General features: G+C 42.4%; 3 protein-coding genes across 4 annotated transcripts in view; 2 read left to right on the top strand and 1 right to left on the bottom strand.

Annotated features, from left to right (window-relative positions):
• The window catches only part of LOC116332011 (SH3-containing GRB2-like protein 3-interacting protein 1), a 44854-nt gene extending 36481 nt beyond the window's left edge, over positions 1–8373 (bottom strand). The window contains exons 1-3 of the mRNA XM_039602325.1: positions 8338–8373; positions 6840–7030; positions 6247–6499 (exon numbers count right to left, since the gene is read on the bottom strand). The gene's annotated coding sequence lies outside the window, so the exon portion shown is untranslated. The remainder of the gene's footprint in view (positions 1–6246; positions 6500–6839; positions 7031–8337) is intronic.
• On the top strand, positions 109–6099 carry LOC116331985 (phosphatidylinositol 3-kinase regulatory subunit gamma-like). The gene is made up of 10 exons (XM_031754822.2): positions 109–460; positions 2401–2512; positions 2644–2742; positions 2869–3049; positions 3134–3250; positions 3375–3517; positions 3625–3801; positions 3884–3958; positions 4087–4257; positions 4364–6099. The coding sequence occupies exons 1-10, from the start codon at positions 406–408 to the stop codon at positions 4638–4640; spliced, it is 1407 nt and encodes a 468-aa protein (XP_031610682.1). The 5' UTR covers positions 109–405; the 3' UTR covers positions 4641–6099.
• A 3564-nt stretch (positions 8374–11937) lies between the features above and the next one.
• LOC116331990 (intracisternal A particle-promoted polypeptide) lies at positions 11938–17220 on the top strand. Of its 2 annotated transcripts, none has more exons than XM_031754829.2 (10): positions 11938–12065; positions 12446–12859; positions 13586–13797; positions 13972–14191; positions 14320–14475; positions 14595–14762; positions 14863–15000; positions 15493–15615; positions 15813–16033; positions 16115–17220. In XM_031754829.2, exons 2-10 carry the CDS (start codon positions 12517–12519, stop codon positions 16337–16339), a joined length of 1806 nt encoding a protein of 601 aa, XP_031610689.1. In that variant the 5' UTR covers positions 11938–12065; positions 12446–12516; the 3' UTR covers positions 16340–17220. The 2 variants fall into 2 exon arrangements, with proteins under 2 accessions (XP_031610689.1, XP_039457568.1); XM_039601634.1 differs by lacking the exon at positions 11938–12065 and adding an exon at positions 12142–12240.
• Positions 17221–17794: the final 574 nt, after the last annotated feature.

Raw genomic sequence — 17794 nt, 5'->3', positions numbered from 1 at the left:
GGGATCCCAACAAGAAACAGGACACCCCTACTGTCGTAGCAGCTTGGACTGTACCAAGATGATGTTACGAACAGCCCTTTAAAGTCGCTCCACTTCCCAGATGAACTAGAGCGCCGTCACACAGTGAGAAGGCACGGACTGACAGTCTATTATGTCTGAAAATGGTCCCTATTTAGAAAGGCGATTTCAGAACAGTACATTTTTGACTGTGGGATGTTTATGGACGCGGAATCCAAGGAGTTATCTTTTTATTCACGTGAATGTAGGACGTGGCGTCTGCGAATACTCTTAAGTAGCCTAGCTTAAATTAGGTTAAAAGAAACGTGCATTTTTTTTATTTTTTTATTTTTTGCTCAGACTTGCGAAGACAACAGCGGCAACCTGGACTACTCTAGTGAAACAGGAATGATTTATCCTCCCGAAGGTTTATTCTACATCGAAATGGACCAAGCACCTCCAGGTAAGTTAGGGTTAAAACCAGCCATTATCCGATCTGCGGGGGGTCGGGGAGCGTTTTATAAATCCCCCGCTTTGTTCTTTTTTTTTTTTTTTTCTTTTTTTTTTCTTTATCGGTTAATATCTGTTAGTAAAGCTGACATCTGACAAAATGCTGTGCAGGTGTCGGCAAAGCGTTGCAATGGTCAAGTCCTCAGTGCTGCGCTCCCCCAGTGGCATTGCCCAGGCATGCATAGCGCAATTCACTTGGCAATTACGTAATACCTTTCGGAGAACCAGGCGCAGTGGCTTGCTTCTTTTCTTTTGTCTCGGCACATATGGCAAACTTTGACAGGGATGCACGGCAGTTTTGCGTCGTCCCACTAAACCTAAACGACACGTACCCAAACGTGTGCGGCAGAGGAAAGAGTGGATTTTGAAGAGAATATAGTCGCGGGTGCGTTAATGAACGACCGCTTTGTTCTCCACTGCAGCCAGCCGTGGTTAATTTGCTCGCTAGCTCAGAAAGTAGGCTACAGGCAGCTCGTCTCATGACTTAGCTCCGACAAACTCGCCCGCAGCTTATTTTGTAGCCTGTTTGCTTTTGCGTTATTACTGCGCCGAAAACGTTTAGCTAATGTGCTGTAGCCTATTTGAGTTATGTTAATTGACTTTGGCTAATTAATAATAAAAAACTGCGTCAGAGTCCTTAGCCTTCATACACTTATTTCATTTACGAATAGTTATACTAAGTGGGCTACAGTTAATTAAGTAGCTTCCAGGAGAGGTTTAGGAGAGCTTCTGAAAAACTCTGAGGACAATACAGGGTGTAGGAAGCACAAAATAAATGAAGACAGTGGGTCAGTCAGTATGTGTGTTGTGTGCGTTTCAGACTGTTAATTTGGCATCCTTTTTTTTTTTAATTATTATTATTATTATAATTTCTTGCATGCATTGCTAGTGCATGCACTAGTGCAAGCATGTGGCGTTTGGAAGCCGGTGGAGTGTCTTTTGGCAGGACTCCGTGGGAGGAAGAGGAGGAGGGGGGGAAAGGTGTGCAGACTTAATTTTTTTTTTTTTTTTTTTTTTTTGCAGAGTTCAGGAGCCGCAGCGTTTCACTGAACTGCTGCACCTGTCTTTTGTTTATTTTTGAGGTCAGGGGAGGGAGGAGGGAGGAGGGGGGGCGAAAGGTGAGCGGATGGTGGGAGAAAGCCACATTTTCCCCTGTGTGAGGGTGCTCTTGTATTCTCCCTAACTGCCTCGTGAAAGGCACTTTTGTCCTGCAGTGAAATATATCGCCCTTCACTCCTCTTGATGCGGTTTCCCCTCCTTTTTCATTTTTAAGGAAAACGCTTAGTCTTCAAGCCAGAGTCACGGATCTCTCCCCCCCTTCTCTTCCTCCCTTCAGGGTTGATGGAAAACTTATGATCTCTAAGCTCGCAATGGTTATAAAATGAAAAGGGTGGTCCAAGAGACTCAAAATATAATTTATAGCCTATTTAATGCCAGTCATGCAATTCAGGACAGTGCCAGAGGCAAACTTTAGAGAATGGACTTTAATTTATTTCACAAGAGTTGGATACTGGTTAGTGTATAATGGTTATTATGATTAAAGTATTTGGAATAATTAATTTAAAAAAAACATATTTAATAGTTATTAACTCATAAGCTACATTTCTATTTTTAGTAATGACAGCACTGAAGATCTTGGTAATGATTTGGCAAGTTGGAAACTTGCCCGGGCATGTTCTCAGATCTTGAAATGCTTCATCAAGCAATGGTGTTACAAACTGTGTGCCTGTATTTGCTGGCTGGGTGGGGGGGGGGGGGTCATAATATTGAAGGGGTCGTGTTTACAGTAACTGCTTAAGTAGATCTTGTGGCAGATTATTGTGTTTAAAATATCTAAGAAAAGAGGGAAAAATTTGCATTTCATTCCATCCTCGTTTTTTCTTTCGCATGCAGCTCTCCCTCCCAGGTCAACAAAGCCACCATCTTCCACCATGAACAACAACTGCCTTTCGCCTCCTGCGCATTCGCTACAGGACGCTGAATGGTACTGGGGTGACATAACAAGGTAAAGATGAGAACATCCGCAGTCCTTCAGCAAATATCCCATCCTTTCTACAAAGATCTCATGTGATGTTTTGATTGTTAAACGTATTGGCACGTTGAATTCCGTTAAGCATTAACTGACTCTTCCCACAGGGAGGAGGTAAACGAGAAGCTCCGAGACACACCTGATGGCTCCTTTCTGGTGCGCGATGCATCCACAAAGCTGCAGGGAGACTTTACGCTGACATTAAGGTAAGATGAAGAGAAAAGGAGCACAGTAATTCCAAGCGCAGCGCTAAAAGAAAATATTAATGGTGAGGTTTAAATTATATTTTGCACTGATCTAATTTTTTTTTTTTGCTCTACTCAAATTTTCAGAAAAGACGGGCACAACAAGCTGATCAAGATTTACCACCGTGACGGGAAGTATGGCTTCTCAGACCCTCTCACATTCACGTCGGTGGTGGAGCTCATTTGGTACTATCAGCACCATCCGTTGGTGGAATATAATGCCTCACTGGATCTGATGCTTACCCATCCTGTGTCCCGTTTCCAGCAGGTTCGTGAGTAAATACAAATTTTTGTTTTACTTGATAAACACAAGGATACGCGTTGTCTAAGCAAATGAAATTTCTGCGTTTAGGTGAAAGAAGACAGTGTGGATGTGACTGGAAGAAAGCTTAAGGAGGTCCACAGTCAGTACCAAGAGAAATCAAAGGAGTTTGATCGTCTCTACGAAGCCTTCACAAAGACCTCACAGGTTAAAAATGCAGCCTTTAAAAAAAAAAAAAAAACTCAACCGTTCATTTCTTTTCTAAAGGGTCTGATTTACTTTTAACAAATGCCTGAGTCTTTTCTGAATGGATGTACTCTGTATGACACAGGAGATCCAGATGAAGCGCACGGCAATAGAGGCTTTTAATGAGACTATGATGATCTTTGAGGAGCAGTGTCGTGAGCAGGAGCGCTACGGAGAGGAGTTTGAGAGAAGCAGTCATTTGGAGGGAATTGACAAAGATTTGGAGAGGTACTTCATTGCACAGTGGCGGGGGGGGTCTCTTAAAATGTGGGTGCATTTTGCACATAAACCCCTAAACTCTGCTCACACCTGTGACCTGTCCTTTCCATCCTCAGCTTTCTGATACACTACGAGAAGCTGAAGTGCCGTCTCGCAGAGATCTATGACAGCAAAATTCATTTAGAGGAAGACTTGAGGACGCAGGTGGAGGATTACAGAGAGACGGACAGGAAGATTAACAACCTGCGGCCAGACCTCATCCAGCTACGCATCATGAGAGACCAGTACCTCAAGTAAGTGGCATCAGAATATTGTTTTGTGGTATTTGTGGTAACAATCATTAGGGATTATGTCTAATTTCTCTTCTCCTTGCAGCTGGCTTAATCACAAAGGCGTACGGCAGAAACGCATAAATGATTGGCTGGGGGTACATAACGACAGCCTTGATGAGTATGTTTCAACACATTCTTTTTATTTATTTTTAATTTAAAAACATTAAATAATTTTAAATAATAAATATAGCTTGTAAATTGAAGACAGAATTGCGAGAGAAATGACAACCACCCTCTTTCTTTCAGTACGTATGTGCTAAAGGGAGATGAGAAGAATTTGCCACATCAGGATGAGACGAGCTGGTTTGTTGGTGAACTGAGTCGGACGCAGGCAGAGGAGATGCTTCAAGGCAAAGCCCCTGGAACATTTCTGATCCGTGAGAGCAGCAAACAGGGATGTTACGCCTGCTCCGTTGTGTAAGTCCAACATTTTGGCCAAAAAAAAGGAATCTGTTTGAGATGCTTGTTGCTCTTGATTTGATCACATGACACTTACAGATGTCCTTCTCTCCATTTGTTAAAGCGTAAACGAAGAAGTCAAGCATTGCATGATCTACAGCACACCGCACGGATACGGCTTTGCCGAGCCCTATGACATCCACTGTTCACTGAAAGACCTTGTCCTGCACTATCGCCTGCACTCATTAGTGCAACACAATGACGCCCTGGATGTGCGGCTGTCACATCCGGTGCACGCCAAAGCTGCAGCCACACCTTCACAACACGCAGAGGAACAACACAAACTGATACAGACTCCAAAACACACGTCGGGGCTGGCCCCTGCCGCTCCGGAGATGTAATCCAGTGGAGACAGACAAAAGGACATGTTTACTGCGAGAGACTGCATCAGGGTGCATTGTATTTTAAAAAAATAAATAAATAAATTTTTTTTTTTTTTTTTTTTTTTTTTGCACTACAGTGATTCCATCGGTTTTATGAATGGGATTTCACAGAAGTGGGACCGCAACTTGAATGTCAGCTTGAATTTTTTTTTTTTTTTTTTTTTTCTTCTTCAAAGAGACTGTTTTAAGCTTTCAGACTTTTTTTCTTTTTTCTTTTTTTTTGTACTTCATTTATTGCCATTTGTTTAACACACCTTTTGGGTAGGGATGCTGACCACCTGAGATTTAATCACTGATGTCAGGTGCTGCACTTTTTCTTTTTAAGCCAAGAATTCACATTGCTAGAGATGTTTCAAGTTAAACTGTTCAGTTTTTAAAATTTGACCCATGTGTTGGAGATGTATATTGGATTATTACTACAAAGTGCTTTTGTGGGGGTGGGGTGGGGGAATGGTGTAAACATGCCGTTTCCTCCAGGTGGTTCGGAGGGCCAAGTACTTTTTTTGGGATAAAATGCCACATGAATTTGTGAAATGTTGCGGTGCATCTTGGCTACCCCTCTCCCCCACCCCACCCCACCCCACCCTTTTTTTTTTCTTTTTTTTTTTTAAATAAACTGACATTCATATACAGTGGACAATTATGTAGCATTAACATCCTGTAGAATACCATAGTAAAAGCATATACCCATTGACCAAAACACTAAATATTGAGCAGAACTACATCCCTGTTTAGTCCAGTAATTGCATTTGGGCAAGGGTAGGGCAGTTTATGTACACCTGCTGATGTGCTGATCAAAACATAATCTGAAGTACTGTATGTTATATTCTGTTACTCAAAGAAGTATAAGCTTTTTGTATTCTATATATATTTTTTCTATAAACATGCCACAAGATGAAAGCTTGAAGAAAGTGCAATCCAACAGTATTTCTATTGTTGCAATGTATGATGACGGTGGTGGTGGTGAAGGTATTGCTGTTGCAAGAGGTTGAAATTTGCCACAAAAATGCACTCTCTTTAGTGGCGCTGGTATGATGTGGCCTCCAATGTTTGTGTGAACTGCCAGAGGTCCGGAAGTATCCTGCCTCCATTACTTGAACTGTGGCATTGCTTGAGCTATGAATGTTTTTTCCATGACATGCAGCCTACATAGCTTAAGAGGAAAGGAATCCATGTTGAACTTGGCACATTTTTCGAGTTTGAGGACAATAGACGCTCTGTACAGAGACACAATTTAAAAAAAAAAAAAAAAAGTATTTCTAAAGGTTGCTTTATGGAAGTAGGTTGTTTAAGCCTCTTAAAATAATCGAACTCCACTGGGGGACTGAGGAAATTCCTCAGGTGACGCTAAGCAATGTGAGATCCTGACCTTTTTCTTGCTGAAAGACAATAAACTGATGATGGTTTTGTCAACTAATTCAAGTCTGTTGCTAACACTGTTCAAGAAACACTTTTTAAAAATTATTATTCATATTAATCATAAAAAGGTTGAAGGCAGCTTTGTTATTTTTCTAAGTGCTGTTAAAGTTCCAGTGACCAAAAATGATGCTTAACACTAACTTACGTTGGGTTTACCGTCTTTACTGAAGCCATGGTAGTCCAATGAGCTTATCTTTGAGTTTGCAGAGGTGGGAGACAGCGAGGGCACTGGAGGACACGCTGCAGACAGATGGGAGAGAAAGGAAGCGATAAAGACAATAGCAGGATGTGCGCAGGCTCTTCCGTATTCAGGCTGACCGCCGTTGAGTCACTCCAAAAAATTTTTTAGGAACATGCTTTGCATGGCTCACACTTGCATTTTCAAATTTTTGATCCTTCTGTAAAGGAAAAAGAAAAGCAAATTAACATTTGGTACTTGAGAGCAGCTTGGGTATTTTTCCTTCTAGGTTTATCACACAGTCGGCATCGCTCCTGTCTGACAATAACACTGAATTTGCTAATTTCACCAGTGCAAAATCCTCAGAAAAACACATGTATTGCCAGTGGGGTGTATGATGATAACGTTGACCCTGGATGACACCACCACTGGCCACCTGTGTGACCACAGCAACAGGTGGCCTCTTTCAACCATCACAGAAGGTCTGTGTTAGGTAAGGATTAATGAGGTGCAGAGGGCAGGGATGTACTGGGGGAGAGTTCCAGGCCACGGATTACTACCTCTTACTTGTGTCAGCATGGAGAGTGGGTGGACAGGCGGCATGCAAGCCTGGCTAGGACTCACCAGATGTAGTGTAGCTAGATAGATAGCACCACAGCCCTCGAATGGTAAGAGTCACATCATGTCTCATTCACTCCAGTGGATTTTTTTTTTTTCACCAATTGCAGATCATGGAGCCTTGCAACCATTCCTGAAATTTAGCAACATAGCTGTGGCATAGAGATATAGCAGCACAGAAATTTGAATTGCATTTTCAAAGTTTAAGTTGTTTAAAAAACAAGACTGTATGCAACAGAACATATTCGTGGATTATCCACCAACAAATTGGTAGATTTTGGATAGGTTAACTGATGTTAGATTAAATCACCAAACTCATATTAGCAACCAAGAACAATTGTTGAGTAATTGCAAATGACTTTATCTTAATGCTATTTCATCCAGCATTATTAAATCAAGCTTCAAAACTTGACTTTTGCAGGGTTGGCCAAGTGAAATATTACCTAAATATAACAATTCAATTTATTTTTATTTATATAGTGCCAAATCATAACGGCAGTCACCTCAAGGCACTTTCAACAAATGTATCCACGGTGGAAATTACCTAATGCTATAAAATAACAATTGCATAACATAAATGAGAAACTATTCTAAATACCTAAATAATTGATTGTATTACAATTTGATTGTATTATCTATGTTATCATATTAATCCTGTATTGTGGAATTAGTATATATTGATTGCACAAATTCAAATTACACTTGTCACACTTTAACATCAGCAGCTAATTAAGCTCCAATAACTTGAGCTGGGTAATAAAAACTACATCTCATCTGCTGATGCATTTACCTAAATAAAGATTTAGCCTGAAGACTGGGCTTTTAAAGCTTTCCCCGCTTCTTACTTTTGTCATAACCCGAACATTAGGCTTTGCAGTGCTCTGGTCTTTGTTTGTAGCGCTGCCTCTCTATATTCACATATATTCCAAGTGGCTGCTAAGCACTTCCGTACTCTTACCATTCGAGGGCTCTGGATAGGACAGAGTGTACCAATGAGTCACCCTCAGGCGGCTGCTTGAGTGTCCCAAAGACAGGGAGAGGGTGGGAAGAAAAAATATGTGGGGCAGGAAGGAGAGCGGAGAAAGTGCAGGGCCTATTTCTCTCACTCCTGGTTATTAAAATGAAGGCTTGAAAGGTCAAGCTGGGCCTTTTCTACATTTTCTTTGCACATAAAGTACACTGCCACATGGCTATGACCCCAAAACTATTAGCTTTTATAGCAGTTTGGCTATCACTGCTAACATCTACTTTCGCCTGGCTTCCAGATATAAGAGTTAAACGTATGTAAAAACCCAGCCCCCCCTACATATTTTTTCTCAGAGGCCCTCTCCCTCCACTTTTTTTTCTTGTCAGCACACCTCAGTGCTACAACTCGCTTACTAGTTCTCAATTTAAATAAGTCCCGACTGGGGTGGGGGGGGGGGTAGCAGAACGAATTACCTTTGGAGTCACGCCTAAAACACACACACCATCAACTGTCTTGCAGGCTTTCAGAAAAAAGAGGTTTTCGCTTTCAGTTTGCAGCAGCCAATCGCGTCTCTCCTCTCCTCTGTCTCCGTCCGATTCCACGGTTTCACGCTACGCGATCAGCCAATGGCAGTCCGAGACCATGCCGCAGGTTAGCCAATCAGCAGTCAGTTGCTATGTTGGAGGCAGAATCGATAAGAAGGATTTTTTCCCCCTCTCTCTGTTTTTTTTTTTTTTTTTTTACAAGCTCACAATATAGCTGGCTTATAGGCTGAAGGCAGGAGATCCTGTTGCCTGCCAACAAGCATGTAGGCAACAGACTGAACCATTAAACACCACACAGACACATTTCCTTTGATACCGCCACAAATAACAGCTTAGATGTCACTATGCTGTGTATGTGTCTGTACACACACGTATATCTCAGGAAGAAAGTTAACAGGTTGGATTCCCGACCCCCACTGAGCTGTTGAAGTCATGGAAAAGAAAATTGTTTGAGCCTGGGCGAATTATGGTCAATGATGCACATCAAAGTTTCTGAGTGAAAATGATGTTGTGAGTTTGTCCCCTTTTTTGTTTTCCCCCTCTTTCAGTACTTTTTCCTCCAGTGTCTCAGTCAGTCTAAGGACAAAAGCCCCAAATTCTTACTATACTTAAAGCAAATCCAAATGTATGCTTGTGCAACGCTATACTCGGTGCTGTACATATTCATCACAATATTAAGGTCAGTAATTTCTGGATTAGATTGTTAAGCCATATGTTCTCCCAGTGACCCAGATCGGTCAAGATTTCTTGCTGTGGGCTACTGGTATGTGTCCTCAAGCAAAATGCAAACAAAAATCACACTAACCTAATCAGTTTGGAAAAAGATGCAGTTATTGTATAAGTTAACCTGTATTTGAAGGTGACTTTTAGAAACTGAAATCAAACTTTAATGACTGGATGTGCTCAGTTGGAAATGGCATTAGTCCCGGATACAATTTGATCTAAAATAACGAGTTATTATTGGCATATATTTTGCTATAACTGAGTGACCTCTGGTAGCTTTGATTTGAACAAAGAGACTCGGATCGCACCGAAACAGGAGGGGACACTGATCCAGCTCAGACATAGCATAATACTGTTTGTTGACAAACCATCGAGATCCAGAACCACAGCCAAATCAGATTTTCAGATACCGCCTTAGACCAGGGATGGGCGATCCCTCCAGTTTTAAAACAGGTAGAGCAGGACGCCCTCAGCGACAGTTGGGGTGATTTTTCTTCCTCCTACTTCATGCAATATTATGTTGTGCTATTTCTTAAGGGAAGGTGATTCGGGTGGGGTGGGGGTGGGGGAATCACCTATTAAATGAAGCATCCCATCATTTCTAAAGCTGGACAATCTCATTGTGGTACTTCAGCTCTCAAATAGATTAAAAAAGAAAGAAACAAGAAGCAGCAGCAAGGCACGTGGCCAGAAAACTAAAGTGGCACAGGACTGACAGACGCTGCTTGGTCTGAAAACATAAGGCTGTATGCACACCGTGATGATGATGATGATGATGGTAAAGGAAAGAAGGAGTTACACACGAAGACTGCAACAAGAAGGAAAGTTCACTATTAAGTATCTGCTACAAGTTAGAAGAATGTCACACAGATACTCCCATCATCATAGGGAAATCCCTTGTTTTGTGTTATCGGGTAAGCTTTTAATCTGAAGCCCCTTACTCCTATATGAAGCTTTAATCTGTCAGTTTCATTTCATAATGTTTTTCTTTCTTGGTAAAAGAAAAAAAAAAGGATAGAGCCCCTGATGGGAAAAAAAGTCAGACACACTGCACTTAAGGCGGAATGGCAATTATGGTGAGCACTTTCCATAGGATGACCCTCGCACTATTTACTTTGTCTCCCACGACATGGGGAAATTCTGGGTGCAGTCACCGCAGCGGAGAGACAGGATGACCAGAGAAAACAGTGATGACAAGCAAAAAACTCTGGCCTTTTAGAGGGGCGGGGGGAAAAAGGGGGACTTAAAAAGAAGAGCATGATCACATACTGTAAGAGTTTTCAACCAGAGGAAGTATGTCATCATATTCAAGTTCATTTTAGTACCTCACCTTAAACCTTAAAACCTGTTTTACAAGAGACACCTCCCCAGGCAGCAGCATGGAGAACAAAAGGCACACTTTCATGTGACAAATACACCTCTGTCACACACACATGCACACACACACAGACAATTCATTTTCATGATTATTATTTTATATAAGAGTCTAAACTTCAGTCTGGATTTTCTATGAATGTCTGATGGGCATGTTGAGTGTACAGGGAGCATGTATGTAACATGTACCATCTGTGTTGGAGGCTGCTGTCACACGTCAATGAAACGCTAATGAGGCTCTTGAATTGCAAAGTAGCACAGATCACCTCATGACTGCTAAAAATGAAATAATGTGACTAACACACCGAGTGGAAAGTGACAGAGGGAGAAAGAGCTCACTGAAGGATGACAAAGAGCCCTATCTGATAAATGGAACACTGTTTGATCAGTATTTGACTGGGATAAATACGTTACACGGTAAAAGAAAAATAACAATAATAATAATCGGGCAAGGAAAATGACCTTAAATGACAATTAAGTATTTTAACACTGGACAAAGAAATTTTAAAGAGCCACTTTAAGTTAGGATCTACAAATCCCTCACAAGTCATGGCACGGTAAAGAGACTTGAGGAGAGAATTAAAGTTACATGGAGCTGTTTGTTTTCTAAGCTTCTTCAGTTTCAAGTTTTAGCTTTGTCTTATTGGTTTACTCAGAGCCAATTTAAGTTGTGTCTAATAAGCTAATTGTCGAGCCAAGGTAATGGTTACTGTGGAGGCCCTATAGGGAACCCTGACCTACTGGAAATTTAACAGCGCAGGGCAAAGGGAGGGAACTGCAGCAAGCCGAGGGTGGATCTCAAAAGCTGGCTAGGCTGGCACTTTAGACTTTTAATTGGCTGCAGCCACGACATACTCTCTTGTGCATCACAGGGTGTTGAAAGAGCTGGAAATACTAGTTGAGTGACGGGTGTTACGAGACTTGTATTTCAGGTGTGTAAGCCCAGTGATCGTTACAGTTTTTTTTTTTTGCTTTTTTAACTGTAGTTCAGATGCACTTTATTTCAGCAGACACGGTTAAAGGGCCCAGGGGAGTCCCAGAGTGTATGTAATAACAGGTTTCCAACATAATACTTAAACTAATCTGATCCCAAGATAAAGTAAACTGGACAGCCCAGTGAGTCTGAGAGTGGGCTCAAACGAAAGAGCTTAAAGCCTAAAAAATAGCACTGTACCAGGGGACAAATATGTAGGAATACTGTAGGTTGCTATGGCCTATTGTCAAGGACATGCCGCTCCTTCAAAGCCAACACTGCCACCTGGCGGTGAGTGCCAATACAAACCTGACCTGAATTTGGGGCGAACTGGTAATAACGTTTAAATTAATTATTATAATTAGACAAAAATAACAGAGAAAAATATTTGTGTAATTTAAAGCGACTCAAACATAAAAACGTGTTGGTATCGGTGGTGCAAATTAAAAGAAATTAATTTTTTCCCCTCTCGAGGATCAATTAGTTACGTCTGGAGATTCAGACCAATGCAGTCGGTCCAGGAAAAACGTATTGACAGCCTGCAGGCTGACGGAAGTTGCCTGCATCCTCATCAGCAAACTTAAGGGTGAGTTGCCAGTAAATGCAAGATAAACGCTGCTTTTTTATTTATTTATTTATTTGTACTTCCGTCAGTAATTCTCCGTCTGGAAAGGGACTGGTCGAGTATTGGTACTGTCGTGCAGACAATGATCACTGACAAGCACCCTAGCGAGCTGCCAGACAGCTAACATGCCCGGCAGGTGTGTGTGTTAGAGATCATATAACAACAGTGGGATGAGTGGCGACTATTTTTTTAATGCTTCGTTATGTTTTCCTGTGGAACAACAAAGAAGGGGAGGTTTACTCTTATTTGTCTTTCATTGCTAGCCGATAAATCAGAAGTTGCTGGTTACACAACAATGCACTGAGCCTCTGTGTTTTGGTTTTTTGTGCTGTGCTTTTCAGGCCCGAGCCTCACAGGAGAGGAGGATTGAGGATACTGGCCTCCATGTTAAAGCAGAGGTACCTTCGCTGCCATGTCCTCCATCTCTGTGTCGACGTCCAGTGGATGCAGCCGTAATGCTGGTGCAGCTGCCATGGCAACCCAGGGTTTAGAGCAAGCTGTGCTGGCTTCAGACCGCTACGCCAGACTCATCCTGGCCCAGATGAACAAGATGCGCCTCCGCTCCGACTTCTGTGACGTGGGGCTTAAAGTCGGCGGCCGTGTCTTCAAGGTGCACCGGCTAGTGCTTGCTGCCAGCAGCCCCTACTTCTCTGCCTTGTTCGCTGGTGGGATGAGGGAGGCAGACAAAGAGGAAGTGCAGATCCTTGGAGTGGACACTGATGTCTTTGAAATCTTGCTGGAGTTCATATACACAGGTCTGCATCAGCCCTGATATCCCCGTCTTGAACTTCTTGAATATTTGTGTTGTTTTGTAGCATTCCCAATCTCTCAGATATGCTTTCCCTTCAAGACAGCAGTGTTACCTGTTAAATCCAAATTAACTAATTAAGGCTGTTAGCAGATATTTGGGAGTGCGTTTGGAGACCAGGAAAATCTCATTCGTGTATATCTTCTCTCTGGTCCTGACTAACGCACCTGCCTCCTTTCCAACATCAATCTCTCTTCAGCAGCTGATTCAGAATCCAGCAGGTGGCTTCACACTGCATCATAACAATCCTGATTTCTGTCCATTGACATACTTCACCGATCACATGTAAAGCACACATATGGGTATGACCCTGAGTTACAAAGCAGAAATGTTGATCCTTTGCAAGAAAGTTTGCAGCGTTAGATCTACAGATAGCTGTACAGAGTCATGGCTTAAATGTAAAGGTGATTGTATTTCTGCTAACAGGTACTTTTGAGGTTTTTATCTTTTTAATGCCAGTTTTTCCATTGCTCTTTTATTGTATTACATTTTAAATTTCATTTAAATTTGCCTTCTAGTTTGGTTTTCTATGTCATTTTTACCTTCCTTCTGCTTTTACCCATCTGTCAGGGCTCTTTAATAACACTGATTTTTTACAGTGATATGTAAATGTAAGTACTTATTCGTTCAGTCTCTTTTTTCCTAGTTGGAAATGTGCTCTCTTTCTGTTTAGGCGTGATCAGCGTCACTGTGGAGAATGTTCAGGAACTGATGGTGGCAGCTGACATGCTGCAGCTGAATGAGGTGGTGTCCATCTGTGGGGAGTTTCTTAAGGGTCACATGGACCCATCCAACTGTGTGGGCATCTTTCAGTTCCTGGAGCAGATCGCCTGCATGGACATGCTGGAGTTTACTGAGAACTACATCCATGTTCACTTCCTAGAGGTACACACAAAAGACCAAGACTGTGTTTTATTTTCTGTTAAAATCTGAGGATTTGAACTAATGAAACTGTATCATTAAATCCCATCAGCGTCAACATTTGTGTTACTTAAACTCTTTCTGTAGTTTCCAAGTTGAACGTTCACAAATCGACCCTCTCGACCGCTTCCCCTCTAGGTGTGTGTCACTGATGAGTTCAGGGGCCTGTCAAAAGAGCAGCTGGTGAGGCTTTTAAAAAGTGAGGAGCTGAGGATCGAGGATGAGTACCAGGTTTTTACAGCAGCCATGGAGTGGGTTCTCCAAGACGTGGCAAAGAGGAAAAAACATGTGGTGGAGGTGTTGGAACCAGTCCGCTTCCCTCTGCTTTCCCCACAGAGGCTGTTCAAGTACATAGAAGGTAGGAAACTTGTGACATGCTTTCTCCTGTTGCACTTTATACTTTCAATGTCGTGTGTTTAATACATTGTTTGAAAATTTAAAGTAACTTCTGGGATTCAAAGCCTTATTTTTTCATACATTTTTTAGGTATTACTGACTTCAACCTGCGGGTGGCACTGCAGACTCTGCTGAGGGAATACACTGAAGTCACAAAGTCCCCCAAAGAAAATAAGATGTACAGTCAGCTACAGCCAGCCAAGATGAGACCCAGAAGAAAAGCCAGGAAATACCTCTATGCCATAGGTTTAGTATCTTTGCTGTGTTATGTCTAAGTGGGGTGGAGTAAAAGGTCCCAATAATTAAATTAGTCTTTGCAATGCAGCAGATCTGATGGTGGAGCTTTTCTTCTCGTCTCATGTCAGGAGGCTACACTCGGCTGCAGGGCGGCCGTTGGAGTGACAGCCGGGCGCTAAGCTGCGTGGAACGCTTTGACACCTTCAACCAGTACTGGACCACCGTGTCGTCACTGCATCAGGCCCGCAGCGGGCTAGGAGTCGCAGTCCTGGAAGGCATGATCTATGTGGTGGGAGGTGAGGGAGAGAGAGCTGCGAGTTTGCTCGGCTTTAAATAGAAAATTAACTTTAATGAGTAGAAATCTGACAACAAACGGTCTTTTCTTTTCCTTACTAGGGGAAAAAGACTCGATGATTTTTGACTGCACAGAGAGATACGACCCAGTTACAAAACAGTGGGCCGCCGTGGCGTCTCTGACTTTCCCTCGTTGCGGAGTCGGTGTCTGCCCCTGCCACGGAGCTCTGTATGCACTCGGTAATGGTCACACTAGAACTAGAACACACCACCTAGTGGTTTAAAGAAATTCTAAGAACACAATAGAAAACACTGAAAGTGAAAATTTAAATGCACGAGTTCTTGCTGCAGGAGTTGAGGTTGTGCAATACCACATTGTGAAAGGACAATGAAATAGCTTAGTAAGTGTAATTAAATCATAACCGGCATCATGGGAGTATTTAGGAGAAAATGTGCCTGATTTAATTTCACTCACAAACATAATAGAGAGATGTGGCAGTCTGCAAATGCAGAGAGTGAGAAAAGGCTTTCTTACAATCGGGGATGCTGCGTAAAATATAAATATAAATAACAGCATGCAGTGATTTGTAAATCTCAGTAGCACACAAAAAATGTATTGTATTTAAATAATGCTTCAAAAATATTTGCCCAAATAAGTGGGGAGATGACCGACAAGTGGTGACACTTTCTTCTGCACAAACTTGAAGTCGTGTTCTTCCTGTTCTTCTGCAGGTGGATGGATTGGCTCTGAAATCGGAAAAACCATGGAGCGATATGACCCAGAGGAGAACAAGTGGGAGGTCATTGGCAGCATGGCTGTTCCCCGCTATTACTTTGGCTGTTGTGAGTTCCAAGGTGTGTCCGTCCCTTTAATACATTTAAAAAAAATAAACATCTGTATAATCAGGCGTGAAAGCTTAAATCAGATTTGTCATGCAGAAGAAAGAATGTAGCGATTTGCACTGTTTTCGATGTCCGCATTTCTCTTTGCACGTCACCATCTGAACCCTTAGTTATAGAGGTCAGCTCTGAACGCAATGGTTTTTACCCAGGCTTCATTTACGTGATCGGAGGGATCAGCGACGAAGGGATGGAGCTGCGCTCAGCAGAGGTGTATGATCCCATCTCGCGTCGATGGAGCGCCCTGCCAGTCATGGCCACTCGACGGGCCTACGTGGGCGTCGCATGTCTCAATAACTGCATATATGCTGTGGGCGGCTGGAACGAGGCTCTGGGTGCTTTGGAGACAGTGGAGAAGTACTGCCCAGAGGAGGTAAAGAGCCAAAAGAATCTGTTTACAAATCTTAACAGACGCGCCAACGTTCTCCTCACGTCTGCAAACGTCTCTCCGCAGGAGAAATGGGTGGAGGTTGCTGCGATGTCTACGGCACGCGCAGGTGTATCGGTGTCGGCAGTAAACGGGCTGCTGTATGCGGTTGGAGGAAGAGCAACCACCAGAGACTTCTCTGCACCCGTGACGGTGGATTCCGTGGAGATCTACGACCCTCACCTGGACACCTGGACCGAGGTCGGCAACATGATCACCAGCCGCTGCGACGGCGGGCTGGCTGTGCTCTGACAGACGCGAATGTCCTGCACCTGAATCATTCACCAAACACAGCATAAACTGGAGAAAAGCCGCACCTTAAGAGACATACAGAAAAGTGTGTTTTGGTTTAAACGGCCTTTCATATGTTGTCATAGTATTTATACATGGATGTGTCCTTTTTGTTTTTTAAATTGATCAATGAATATGAACATGAAAGCACATTTAGTACTGAAATCTGCCAAAATGTTCTTTTTACTGTTACATGACTCTCCTATGTCCTTAGTTTCAATTCAGTCAGAACGTTAGAACAATATATTTGAAGGCACAGCTATCTTGGTGATGACGATTATTTTTATAGAATAGAAGTTCTATTTTTGATGAACCACAGAGGGTTTTTTGAAAGTCCCTTGGGGCACTAAGAAAACTGCTGGCGGGTGATGAAGCACTGTTTAGTTTCTTTTAAAGAATTTTTGGAGGGCGGTGCATTACCACTCCAATCCCTTGAGCCTAGTTGACAGTAGAACCACATAAAACCTATTGCTGCATTAAGTTTTAAAATTTCTGTGGACTTGAACAGCATGCCAGAGCGCTCCTTTTCACTGGATTATTTATGTACATATGTTTCTACTAGTGCCTCTCCATCGATGTTTACACTTCGGTCCGAGCAAGTAAAGACTGCTTTATCATTTCAGATTTGTACTATCTGATGTTGAGGTATGCTGCCTATCGCTTAAAAATATGTTCAGCATCTTTACAGTACGGTATCACATTTCCTCTTGTTTTCAAGCTGACCGAAGCGGTGCCACAGCACAGCATCTTTCTATCATGCACAGTTAAACCTTTGCAGAAAACACAATACTACACCACACTGATAATGCTGCTTTTCAGACTTAATAAACATCGCAAAACAGTTAAGTGTATGCTTTACTTCATTTTAACCTTATTCCCTTCTTTTTCAGTGTATTTAAAATGTAATCATCCCCTCTGATAGTTCTGTGCAAACACCAGCATGCAGGAGGACATTACTCCCCGATATCCTAGGTGATGGTACGTCGGTGTGTTGGGTTCATTTGTGAACAATCATGTTAGTATTATTAGATTCTTTGCACGGATGTAAAGCTGTTTGAAGCAGGAAAGTTTTCTTCTGTATTGTGCAAACAAGCGAACTACAGCAGTCACACTTGCTGTAATTATACTGGACGTCTCACTGGGATTGTGGCTCACCCATTTGGAGCTGATGTTTACAAAACACTGAGACTGTAAATGTGGGATCACTTGCTTCCAACTCTGCTATAAAAACTCCAGTGTGTCTGTTTAATGGACAGCCATTTCTACCTTTGCTAACAATTAGGTGTTACAGGTTGTTTCTTGTGAACAAGGTTGATTCTGCTTGTCAACCTGTCATACACTCACCAGCCGCTTTATTAGGCACACCTTGCTTATGCTGTGTTCTTCATGGCATAGACTCAACAAGGTGCTGGAAAC

Source organism: Oreochromis aureus, linkage group 18 (assembly GCF_013358895.1).
Source record: "Oreochromis aureus strain Israel breed Guangdong linkage group 18, ZZ_aureus, whole genome shotgun sequence".
NCBI lineage: Eukaryota > Metazoa > Chordata > Actinopteri > Cichliformes > Cichlidae > Oreochromis > Oreochromis aureus.
This window is presented reverse-complemented; position numbering and strand designations above follow the sequence as displayed.

What these genes read in the sequence shown, in the direction of transcription:
- LOC116331985 (XM_031754822.2), top strand. Translation starts at nt 406, where the DNA reads ATGATTTATCCTCCCGAAGGTTTATTCTACATCGAAATGGACCAAGCA. An exon ending in ATGAGAGACCAGTACCTCAA is followed by an intron (nt 3,802 to 3,883) that starts GTAAGTGGCATC and finishes TTCTCCTTGCAG; the next exon opens with CTGGCTTAATCACAAAGGCG. An exon ending in CATAACGACAGCCTTGATGA is followed by an intron (nt 3,959 to 4,086) that starts GTATGTTTCAAC and finishes TCTTTCTTTCAG; the next exon opens with TACGTATGTGCTAAAGGGAG.
- LOC116331990 (XM_031754829.2), top strand. Translation starts at nt 12,517, where the DNA reads ATGTCCTCCATCTCTGTGTCGACGTCCAGTGGATGCAGCCGTAATGCT. An exon ending in GCTGGAGTTCATATACACAG is followed by an intron (nt 12,860 to 13,585) that starts GTCTGCATCAGC and finishes CTTTCTGTTTAG; the next exon opens with GCGTGATCAGCGTCACTGTG. An exon ending in CGGAGCTCTGTATGCACTCG is followed by an intron (nt 15,001 to 15,492) that starts GTAATGGTCACA and finishes GTTCTTCTGCAG; the next exon opens with GTGGATGGATTGGCTCTGAA.